The 12,500-nt window shown below is 41.6% G+C and overlaps 1 protein-coding gene across 4 annotated transcripts in view; it reads left to right on the forward strand.

The window, feature by feature from the left end:
• Positions 1–12,500, forward strand: part of LOC123519610 (gonadotropin-releasing hormone II receptor-like) — a 75,581-nt gene that overhangs the window by 44,235 nt on the left and 18,846 nt on the right. For all 4 annotated transcript variants that reach the window (XM_045281035.1, XM_045281034.1, XM_045281036.1 and 1 more), the window contains exons 3-4: positions 5,747–5,954; positions 7,786–7,945. In XM_045281035.1, coding sequence (XP_045136970.1) covers positions 5,747–5,954; positions 7,786–7,945 — 368 coding nt within the window. The remainder of the gene's footprint in view (positions 1–5,746; positions 5,955–7,785; positions 7,946–12,500) is intronic.

The raw sequence follows: 12,500 nt of genomic DNA on the forward strand, positions 1-12,500 counted from the left end.
CAAGTACTGACACATTTTTACCTTGAGATATGAGCACGATTAGACCATTGTATTGACATTAAGAAGGGTCTATGGAGGTCAGAAGATTAATGGCAACAGTCTTCATTATTTCAATCCCCTACATGAGTTTCTGAAGCTGCATAAAATCACCAAATAGCAAGTAAAATGACTATGGAAACGCGTCATGGCACTGAAGGGGTTAAAGCAGAATGCTGACGAAGAGATAGAGAGAAAAGAAACGCTGTAATGTGGAAGAGAAAACTGTCAGAGAAACAAGACGCGAGAGGAATGTGAAAGGAGAGTGAGAACAAGAAATAAAGTAAATGTAGAAAGCTGACAAAAGAATAAGAGTGAAAAGAAAGGATGAAAAAGATAAAAAGATAGCAAAATAAATAAAGTAAAGCTGTCATGCGGAAGAAAAGAAGAAGAGGAACGACAAGACGAGAGAGGAATGTGAAAGGAGAGTGAGGAGAGAAAATAAAGTTAAAGTAGACTGCTGACTGAGAGTAGGAGTGAAAAGAAGGTAAAGTAAGGCTGAAGTGTGACCGAAAACCGAAGGCAAAGAGATGAGAAAGAGCGAATGGAATGTGGAAGGAAGCAAGAGGAATACCAAATACCAAACGCAGCAAAAATAGAAGGGAAACAAATGAAGTAGAGAGAGAGAGAGAGAGAGAAGAAAGAGGAGGAAAGGCGAGATGGAGAGAAAAGAGAGAATACCAATACCAAATGCGGTGAAATGGAGGAGAAAGAAATGAAACAGAGAGAAATACAATGAAGAGAGGAACAGGGGAGACCAGATACCAAACACAATGGAAATGAGGGAAAACAAATGAAGCATGAGTAAATATAGAGCGAGGAGAGAGCAGGGAGAGGGAAGAGGAAGGGCAGGGTGGCTGGAAATGATAATAATAATAGTTGAAACATTTACTGATTCATGAGTTCTAAGGCTCTTTAAACTGAACAAAATAGTCAGTTGCAATTTTTTTATTCTGTCAACCTATCAGTAAATCAACTAATCTATCTGTCAGTCAATTAGTCAGGGAATCACTCTATCAGTTACTCAGTCAGTCAGTCAACCACTCAATCTATCACCCAGTCAGTTCCATCAGTCAGTCAGTAACTCAATCAATCTATCAGGTACTCAGTCAGTCAGTCAACCAGTTTATCAGTCAACCACTTAATCAATCTATCACCCAGTCAGTCAACCACTCAGTCAATCTATCAGTCAGTCAGTCAATTCCATACTGTATTTTTCGTGACCGATCGACCGTTCACCTAATGCCACTCATCCATAATGCATTCATAGACATATTGCATTTCCACACCATAACGTCTCCCACGCAGCCCTTCCTTCCTCCCTTCCTCCGCTTCTCTCAGTCTAACCTATCAGTCTATCAGTCAGTCTATTCTATCAGTCAATCTATTCTATCAATCTATCAGTCTATTTTATCAGTCTGTCTATCTTATCAGTCAATCAGTCTAACCTATCTGTCTATTCTATCAGTCAGTTTATTTTATCAATCTATCAGTGTATTCTATCAGTCAGTCTATTTTATCAGTCTATTCCTCCTTCTATCAATTTATTCCTTCCTTCCTGAGCTTCTATCAATTTATTCCTCAAGGACTTTTATATTTCTAGCGAATTTCCACCACAAATTCAGAAAGCACCACGATGCCCTGGAGGCGCCCCAACCAACTCAGAGCCAAGTGAGACGAGATTGCACTATACTGATGCTTTTTCTTCAGGATTATTTCAACACTACTCAATATGCTGCTCCACTCTCTCTCTCTCTCTCTCTCTCTCTCTCTCTCTCTCTCTCTCTAACACATATACGTACACAAAAACTCATTAATATTTCTTTCATATCCGGATGCTCAAAAATCTGTCAGAGAGAGAGAGAGAGAGAGAGAGAGAGAGAGAGAGAGAGAGAGAGAGAGAGAGAGAGAGAGAGAGAGAGAGAGAGAGAGAGAGAGAGAGAGAGAGAAATAAAGAAAGAAAGAAAGAAAGAAAGAAAGAACACACCCCCTTTATAAACCCCTCATACATGCAAACTATAAAGCACTAATATCCTGGAATCTTGGAACTCCTTAAACACTGGAACCCTAAAAACATGAAAAAAACCCGAAGAAAAGAGACTGAAACCTGGCTAATCCTTCCCGCAGACTTTACATATCCCAGCTGTCGTCTCTAACTCATTCCTTTACCCAGCTCGACCCAGCCCTAACCAGTGAGTCTCGTCTCCATTTCCCCTTCAGAAAAGTTACTAGGGGTTCTTTGATGGAGTTACATACACCAAGTAGAGGAAAAAAAGATAAATGAGGAGTAAATTTGGTTGTCCTGCATTACTTAACAGAGAGGGAGAGACTGTCGCTGGAAGAAGGAAAAGATGTTACCGCTGAGTTAATATTGTCATTAGAGGAAGAATAGGAGTAGAATAGAAGATTAAGTTTTATTCTCTTAATTTCAACCCCCTTCAGTACCATGACGCGTTTTCATATTCATTCTGCTTACGACTTTATACAGCTTTAGAAACTTACGTGGGGATTAAAATAGTGAAGACTGTGGCCATTAACCTTCTGACCTCCATAGACCCTTCCTAATGCAAATAAAATCTTCTAAAAAATGCGTCTCAGTACTAAAGAGATTAACTCCTTCAGTAACAGAACGCATTTTTACCATGACTTTTGAGTACGATTAGACCATTTTACTTTATGGAGGTCAGAAGATTAATGGCCAAAGTCTTCACTATTCTAATCCCCACATAAGTTTCTGATGCTGTATAATATCACCAAATAGTAAGCAGAACTAATATGGAAATACTTCATGGTACTGAAAGGGTCAATAACATCATACTCTCCTCTCCTCTTTTCTTTCTTTCTTTCTCCCTCTCTCTGGTGAGACAGGCAGACACGTGGACAGGTAGGCAAATGCGTAGATAGCAAGGTGAGTAGATTAGAAGAGCAGGAAGAGAGAGAAGAAAAGGGAGAGAGAAGGAGGTAGCTAAGTGAAGTAGATAAGAGAGTAGATAGATAAAAGTGGAGGAACGGTGATAGGGAAGGAGAGAGAGAGGTGAGGAGAGGGAGGGAGGGAGGGAGCGAGGGAGATAAGTATATTTGGGTACGGTAGATAGATAGAAATGGAGATACAGTGGGAGTGTGAAAGGGAGGGAGAGAAGTAGGTAGGTAAGTACGGAGGTAAGGAGGGAGGGAGGTAAGGAGGGAGGGAAGTAGGTAGTAGGGAGGGAGGGAAGGAGGGAAAGATAGAGGTAAAAAGGGAGGAAGGAAAGGAGAAATGGATAGAATTGATAAAAAACTTTCTGGAATTCACGTTTTCAGCACAAAATACACCAAAGAAGGAGGAAGTTCTATTGGTTTCTTCCCGCTATGTCTTTCTACTCCTCTTTTCAAAACAGTTCACGTGTGGAAAGGGAAAAGAAAAAAGGAAACAAGGAGGAAAACAGAAACACGATGACAACTCCAAAGTTTAGCCGAGAGGAAAGAAACAGTGAAATTTTGGGATAACTTTCATTAAGGATTTTACTGTTTTGTATATCTCTCTCTCTCTCTCTCTCTCTCTCTCTCTCTCTCTCTCTCTCTCTCTCTCTCTCTCTCTTTCAGGATACAAAACCTTCACACAGAGTACACAAACAATTCACAGCACATCCACGCTCTTCACTCCCCTTGTTCCTCTATCCACACATTGCTCGCTCACTTACTCACCCTCACGCATCATTTGTTTTCTTCTTAGCTCTCTAAATATATCTATGCACCTTTTGCTTCACTGTAAGGACATATTCGCTGCTTTAATATTCTGTCTCTCTGTCTCTGCCTCTCTCTCATCCCTCTCCTAAATTGTTTTCACCTCAAGAACCACAAGAGTAATCTTTTCCATAAAACTCCCATAAGTCAAGCTAAACGCCTTCCATTTCTCGCTCCTCTGAAGTAGAAACCTCCATAAAATCCTTCACTAATTTAAGACTAAGGATTATTTTTTTCCATTCTAAGTCTAAGCTCACCACTGGGAAAAATATGACCACTGGTACTTTAATAATTAATATCCCCATCAGGAGAGAGAGAGAGAGAGAGAGAGAGAGAGAGAGAGAGAGAGAGAGAGAGAGAGAGAGAGAGAGAGAGAGAGAGAGAGAGAGAGAGAGAGAGAGAGAGAGAGAGAGAGAGAGAGAGAGAGAGAGAGAGAGAGAGGCCTAAAAATGCTAAAAATTCCATTACATTCATCAAAATATCACTGAGTGGCACATTAATTTCTTTTCCTCCCTCAGCTAGTCATTGACCTGAAAAACACACACACGCACGCACGCACACACACACACACACACACACACACACACACACACACACACACACACACACACACACACACACACACACACACACACACACGCACACACCTTGGAACTATAAAACTTTCCCCACACCAGAAAGTTTTCCAGAGAACCACACAAGATCTGGCTAACGATATATCTCTCCCTTTGGAACCAAGGAACTCCCACCATCCATAACCACCTTTTTTTTAGAACCTGGAGTATTTTCCGTCATTCCTTAGAGGCAAAGCATATCCTGTTACTAATACACATTTCCTAGAACCAGAAGATCTACTAATAAAGAATCATTATCTCTTAGAACCAGAAAAATGTGCAACTATCTACTTTTACAACTAATGGGAGTTAAATTATCCACTTATTTCTTCGCTATATCCACGTCGTCTCCTAAGTTTGCTATTAATCCCCTTCATTACTGGGACACATTTTTACTTTGAGTTTTGTGTACCATTAGACCATTTTACTGACATTAGCAAGAGTCTATGGAAGTCAGAAGATTAATGGGCACAGTCTTCACTATTTTAATCCCCCCCATGAGTTTCTGAAGCTGTATAAAATCACCAAATAGTAAGCAGAATATGGAAACGCGTCATGGTACTGAAGAGGTTAACCATATTTCGCTTTCATTAACCATTAAATCTTCTTGTTTGTTGCTTCTTGAGACTCTAATTAAATGTAAACGTTTCCCAGAAGCATTAAGGTTCCTGGTAAGCTCAAACAAATTACCTGAACATGGAACGGATTATTGAAGGGAAGAGAGTGTAGGAAATTATAAAGTAAGGTATGTTTTATTTCACAGAGGCTGCCACGTGTAAGCTGAATGGTTTCTTGTAGCTTCCTCTTTTTATATATTCTTTTGATTCTCGTCTCTACAGATTGCTATATTCCCCCTATATAGCATTTTCCTAGAACCAAAACACGTGTCTTTCCTGGAAGTACTGTTACTATTAATATTTAGCAATTTCCTGATCTTTGTTGCTACAGTGCTATGTTTAATGTGTGAATATCCTTCCCAGAACCCTCTCCACATCTAGGCATCTTTCAGCACTACTATCAAAAACACTAACTCTACCACCACTCACTTGATTCTCGAATTTATCCAATCAAATTCAACCCAGGACTAGAATAGCTCCACCCAAGCACACACATCTTACCTAGCATTACCTAACATCACTAACTCTCAATTTACTACCTTGACTCTTCACCTTATTAAACTCAACCTAGAACTAGACTCCACCTAACATGTACCTTTTCTAGCATCACCTAACATCACTAACGCTAAATCTACTACCTTGACTCGACCTTATGCTATCAAATTCAACCTACAACTAACACCCACACACATGTACCTTCCCTAGCACTACTTGACATCACTAACGCTAACACTGCTCTGGTTTCATCCCCTACAGAGTGTCATATTCAACGTGCAGCCTCACCCAAACTACCCAGATTTCTACCAGTGTGTCACGTTCGGGTTTTTCGAGAACAACAACGGCGGGGAGATGATGTACACTGTGTTCTGCATCTCCTTCCTCTACTTCATCCCGCTGTCCATCATCATCATCGCCTACACGAGAATCATCATTGAAATCAGCAAGAAAAGCAGAGATACACAACGTAAGTATACAAAATGTGTATGTGTGTGTGTGGGTGAGTGGGAATGTGTGTGCGTGTGCGTGTGCGTGTGTGTAAGTGTGTAAGCGTGTGGGTGGGCGTGTGGAGAGAGAGAAAATCGATAGAATAATTCTGCTATTTTCTCCTTCCCTTTTCTTACGGAGAATATAAAGCCGATGCGTGGAAAATGTTTAATACTGCATCTGAGGAAGAGAATGTAGCTGACGACAAGAAAGAGAAGGAGAAACGGAGATTAAAGGACGAGGAGGAGGAGGAGGAGGAGGAGGAGGAGGAGGAGGAGGAGGAGGAGGAGGAGGAGGAGGAGGAAGAAGAAGAAGAGAAGGAGAAGAAAAAATATAAGAACGAGACTTTGAAACAGAGAAATGAAAGGCAGAGAACAAGGAGAGAAAATAAGAAAAAAGAACAAAAAAAACAAGAAAAAGAGACTGAGGATCTAGAGACAAGGAAATGAAAGGAGAGGAGGAGATGTAAGTGGAAACGAAAACAAAGAGATGTAAAGTGGTCTGCAGGAGAGAAGGAGAGAGAGAGAGAGAGAGAGAGAGAGAGAGAGAGAGAGAGAGAGAGAGAGAGAGAGAGAGAGAGAGAGAGAGAGAGAGAGAGAGAGAGAGAGAGAGAGAGACAGAGAGACAGACAGACAGACAGACAACAACTACAACTACTACTACTATGACTACTACCACTACTACTACTACTACTACTACTACTACTACTACTACTACTATAACTACTGGTACCGTTTATCCCTTTCCAGTTACAAAATACCAGTGCTACACTATCGCCGTCATCAGCCTTGTCACTCTCTCCTCATCCCTCACCCCTCATCCCTCAACCCTTTAATCCCTTACAATCACGACCTAATTCCATACAACCCTCACCCTCCCCTCACCACTCCTCTCACCACCGTACAACAAAGGGGGGCTATTTCCAGATCAATCCAGGCTCAATTCCATGGCCACAGTAACTAACCGATCTCTGTAGCTATTGTTGTTGTTTTTTTATTTCTGTTACTTCATGTTACAACGATTATACTGGTGTTTACTGATGTTCTCGCTAATTGGTCTGTGTATTTCAATCCCTTTTACGAAACTTGAGGCTAATTAAATCGGTTTCCACGTATACTATTGTCTAAGTGTAAGATGTCACCAGTTTTTTTTTTTTTTTTTTTTATTTTACTTGAATGATCCAGTAACTTGCTGCTTACATGGATTACTTTTCCAATATACTCTGTGTTCTGTGCTTTCCTCTGCCACACCCACCACCCACCACCCACCACCCACCACCCGCCACTAGTATGTCTTCTTGTGTCTTCTGCTATTCCATCTATTCAATCTCCTCTTTAGTTTTCCTGTCTCCCTCACGCCAGGCAGATCCATTTCCAGCATCTTCCCTCCCACACATGTCTCTTCCCTGCTTCTGACATGCCCACACTGTCTCAATAGTTCCTTTTTATTTTTTATGTACAACAGGGAACAGGGTAAGGGCAACAAAAATTATATAAAACAAAAAAAGGCCCACTGAGTTGCCAGTCCCCAAACAAGTCAAAAGGGATGGGGACTCCTTGGATGATATAGAAGTCATTTTATAGTTACTTTATTTTAACGAACACACAGAGGACAGCGGGTTTACGAACTCTGATAATGAAGTAACTTAATATGTCTTCACCTTAGATCGAAAACAAAGACTATCGAGTTACAAATTTAACCTCAGATAATCATTTCAAGAACTCCAGGTAGAAATAGAACACTAGAATAAAAAATAACTATCAGGTAATTAAATGACCCTAAAATAACCCCCCTTTCTGTGACTCCCTCAGACGACCACAGGCAGGGCGGGAGGTACCACGGGCGCCTACAACTACGGCGGAGCAACATGTCCAATATAGAGAGGGCGAGGACGCGAACTTTACGAATGACCTTCATCATCGTCATGGCCTTCGTCTGGTGCTGGACGCCCTACGCCCTTGGCACGCTGTGGTAAGGGACGCGAGCTTCACCTGTCTGCATGTGTTCTAGTCTATTTGAGTGACTTTTTTTTAAATTTTTTGTTCAGCTTGGCCTGTTTTTCCTTCTTACATGACAAAAATGATTAACTTGTTTATATTTATCTTCACCTCTCTGCGGTGTGTGTGTGTGTGTGTGTGTGTGTGTGTGTGTGTGTGTGTGTGTGTGTGTGTGTGTGTGTGTGTGTGTGTGTGTGTGTGTGTGTGTGTGTGTGTGTGTGTGTGTTTACTGGCAGTCTTGCTCTACTTGAATCATCTACCTGGGGAAAAAAAGGAAAAAGGTAAAATAAAAATGTTCTGATCTCATTTCTCACTGCAGGGTTTCCAATATGAATTTCCCCTTCGTATTTTTCCCCGCCTGTTAGTCTGTCTGCCTGTTTGTTTCCTTCTCTTTTGTTTTCCCCGCATCTCACTATTTCCCTTCATCTTTTCCCTCTATCCTTCACTTCTCTGCGGTGTGACATGACTCGGTTGGGTTTCACAGGAAATTATTTTGTGTTCTGTCTGTCAGTTTGTGTTTGCTTGCTCTTCCTCTCTTGTCTTTCCTTTTGTCTTTCTTCTTTTCTTTTATCTGTCTCTCTACGTATCTGTTTACTTTTCTATTTATCTGTTTATTTATCTATTTATCTATCTATCTGTAGGCCTATATTAATTTCAGTGTTTCAAAGAATTCATTTTTTTTATCATTCTCTCTCTCTCTCTCTCTCTCTCTCTCTCTCTCTCTCTCTCTCTCTCTCTCTCTCTCTCTCTCTCTCTCTCTCTCTCTCTCTCTCGCTTTCCACACACATACTAAAAGCCAAAGAGGATTTTTCACTTTACCTCCTCACTCCTGTAGTACTTTTTTTTCACCCTTTCTCTCTTGATTCAATTAACTTTTTTTGAAGTAGCAAGAGGATTCTCACGCTCACCAGAGACTCCCTACGTGCTTCTCATAACTCCAGGCGCTCCTTATAACATTTGTACCCTGTCTTTTGGCTAACTCTAGATCTGTTAGGGAGCTGGCGATTAAGTAGGCCCTTGTTTTCATATTTTTTGTTCCCCTTGGCCAGTTTCCCCTCTAATATATAAAAACCCCTCCTGAGGCAATAGTGGAAATCTCGTCACTTCTTCTTACAATATTTTTTTCTGGTAGAGAGAAAGAGGGAAAGGTCTAGAGAGAGGAGAGAAGAAGAGGAAAGAACAGGGAAAACTTATTATCACTTTCTTCTTCTTTATTCTTCTTTGTGAGGGAGAAGACAGTGTATCTAAGGAAGGAAGGGGAAGAAGTGTATCTTAAAAGAGGGGAAAGAAGAGAGGTCTTTCGGAGAGAAGAGGAGAGGTGTGTGTTTCAGAGAGGGGAAAGAAACAGATGTGTCTTGACAGAGAGAGAGAGAGAGAGAGAGAGAGAGAGAGAGAGAGAGAGAGAGAGAGAGAGAGAGAGAGAGAGAGAGAGAGAGAGAGAGAGAGAGAGAGAGAGAGAGAGAGAGAGAGAGAGAGAGAGAGAGAGAGAGAGAGAGAGAGAGAGAGAGAGAGAGAGAGAGAGAGAGAGAAGAGAGAGAGAGAAAGAGAGAGAGAGAGAAAGAAAGAGAAGAAGAGAGAGAGAGAGAGAGAGAGAGAGAGAGAGAGAGAGAGAGAGAGAGAGAGAGAGAGAGAGAGAGAGAGAGAGAGAGAGAGAGAGAGAGAGAGAGAGAGAGAGAGAGAGAGAGAGAGAGAGAGAGAGAGAATGTGTGGTGTTTTTCAGGTGGTGGGATGGAGGGAGGAGTGTTGTGAAGGTGTCTTTGTTTGGTTAGGTAATAATGTTGAAAGTGTCATATTTGCTCTTATTTTTTTTATCTCCTTTTCTTTTATCAGAGAGTTTAGGAGCATCTGTATCATATCGATTTATCTGAATAGGCCTCTCTCTCTCTCTCTCTCTCTCTCTCTCTCTCTCTCTCTCTCTCTCTCTCTACAAAACACCATTAGCGATAGTAACTTCCTTTCCTCAAGTGGCAAGCGTCGTTTTCTTTATTCTATTTCGTATTTTCTCGCTCAGTCACTACCATTCTATAGAAACTGTGACCAGAACACCTCCATTTCCACCTCCATCACCTCCACCACCACCATCACCACCGTGTTTGCGTCCCTCATCCTTCTGAATAATCTAATCTCCAACTACCACCGAGGCAAGGCAGTATATAAAGGAACAATTAGACAGTGGACGCCGCGCGGGTAAAGTAATCTGAAGGGGCGTGTCTTTTGGTGTTGATGTTTAAGACCCTTCAATACTGGAACACATTTTTACCTCGAGATTTGTGTGCGATTAGACCATTTTATTGACATTAGGAAGGGTCTATGGAGGTCAGAAGATTAATGGCCACAGACTTCACTATTTTAATCCCTTCAATACTGGAACACATTTTTACCTCGAGATTTGTGTGCGATTAGACCATTTTATTGACATTAGGAAGGGTCTATGGAGGTCAGAGGATTAATGGCCACAGACTTCACTATTTTAATCCCTTCAATACTGGAACACATTTTTACCTCGAGATTTGTGTGCGATTAGACCATTTTATTGACATTAGGAAGGGTCTATGGAGGTCATAAGATTAATGGCCACAGATTTCACTATTTTAATCCCTTCAATACTGGAACACATTTTTACCTCGAGATTTGTGTACGATTAGACCATTTTATTAACATTAGGTAGGGTCCATGGAGGTCAGAAGACTAATGGCCACAGTCTTCACTATTCTAATCCCTTCAGTACTGGAGCACATTTTTACCTTGAGATTTGTGTACGATTAAATCATTTTATTGACATTAGGAAGGGTTTATGGAGGTAAGAAGATTAATGGCCACAGTCTTCACTATTTCAATCCCCACATAAGTTTCCAAAGCTGTATAAAATCACCAACTAGTAAGCAGAATGAATATGGAAACGCGTCATGGTACTCAAGGTTTTAAGGTCCATATTCTGAAACACTTCCACGCCGCGACTTCACTATTTTCCAAGGGCTCTAGTTGAAGTGACATGGGTTTTCAAAGGTGTTTGTGTAATTCTAGTGATATGTTAACAAGTTTTCTGTATCATCAACAAGAAAAATACTCTTTACAACTAGGTGGTGAGAGTAAAGCGTTTCTGAATATGACGCTAGGTTAGGTCGTGGTGGTGGTGGTTGTGGTGGTGGTGGTGGTGGTGGTGGTGTCACGATACTTCCCCACACACAAACACAAAGGAATCATCAACACAACTTGTCATTCTCCTCGCAGTAATCTGATTCACTCCCTAGTAAGTTACGCCGTGCTGGAGTTCCCTGACGCAGAGGAACATCAAAGGCACACCGCTGATCACCAGCCCGGCCCGCCAGTGCTTAGCGAGGCTTAGCGTAAGGGCAAGGCTCCCGTGTAGAGGCGTGGCGTGTAAAGTCAACCAGCTCTAGACCCAGGCACAAGGGTGGAGGGAGGTGGAGTGTTAGGGATGGTCATCAGATATGTTCCCGTTATAGAACACGAGTTATGATGATCGCGGCGCCTTACAAGCTTGCCAGAGTTAGTGAAGTCTTCTGCGTCGCAAGGTGCACAACATCAGAGCAGCTGAAGCCTTTGTTCTCAGTGGCGCTTCCTCACTCAAGCTCTATTTATAAAGCTAAGATACTGAGTGAGCTCGTCATGATGTCTTCCCCACTAACGCTGAATCTCTGCTAAATTACCACCACGAACAGATACCCTTAAAAAATCCTGAGAACCCTTGTAATCTTCCACTACACTATGAAATCATTGGGGACAACACGCCGGAACAGTGGAAGAACATGAGACAGTAAGACTCCAGTAAGATTGAAAGTGGCGATCCTTGTAGAGAGCCGAAGTTAATCTCTGTATCCACCTTTTATATCTATCCATCAATCCAAATGACACGCTAAGCTGTCTCTCCAAACCCTTCCCAAGACACGTTAATAACCACTAGCGGAATTATGTTGGCGTATAATTACCATCCTTTAAATTAATCCATGTTACATTTAACACACTCCCTCCATACCCATGTCAAGATAATCACGTTAATAATCCTTACAAGCCTTATGTCTGCCTTTCAATCTTCTACATCTACCAAACGTAGCAAGTAGACTCTCGCCATCCAGAAACCGTCCCATTAATAACTGTTGGAAGCGTTAATGTCATTGCTTCAGCCTTCCCACTCAGGCAACCGACGCACAGATGACAAAGAGGAAGAGTACAATGGTTCTTAGAGTTCCTTTCAGCGTTCAGTGAAGAATTTCCAGCCTCACACTTCCTGCCTCGTGCCTCGTGTGCTTTGGTCTTGGTGAAATTAAAGAGAGTACGAAATGTGTCGAGTCTTTATATCTCGTTGATGAGAAAACGAAGCATAATTTCATGTAACGGAGATGCATATAAATAAGTAGCTCTCTCTCTCTCTCTCTCTCTCTCTCTCTCTCTCTCTCTCTCTCTCTCTCTCTCTCTCTCTCTCTCTCTCTCTAATACCAGTCTGGCAAGAAAATAAAGAAAGACAAATCTTTTCAATTAAGGAACATCTTCGTTCGCCTTCCCGCCTC

This window comes from Portunus trituberculatus, chromosome 45 (genome assembly GCF_017591435.1).
Source record: "Portunus trituberculatus isolate SZX2019 chromosome 45, ASM1759143v1, whole genome shotgun sequence".
Lineage (NCBI taxonomy): Eukaryota > Metazoa > Arthropoda > Malacostraca > Decapoda > Portunidae > Portunus > Portunus trituberculatus.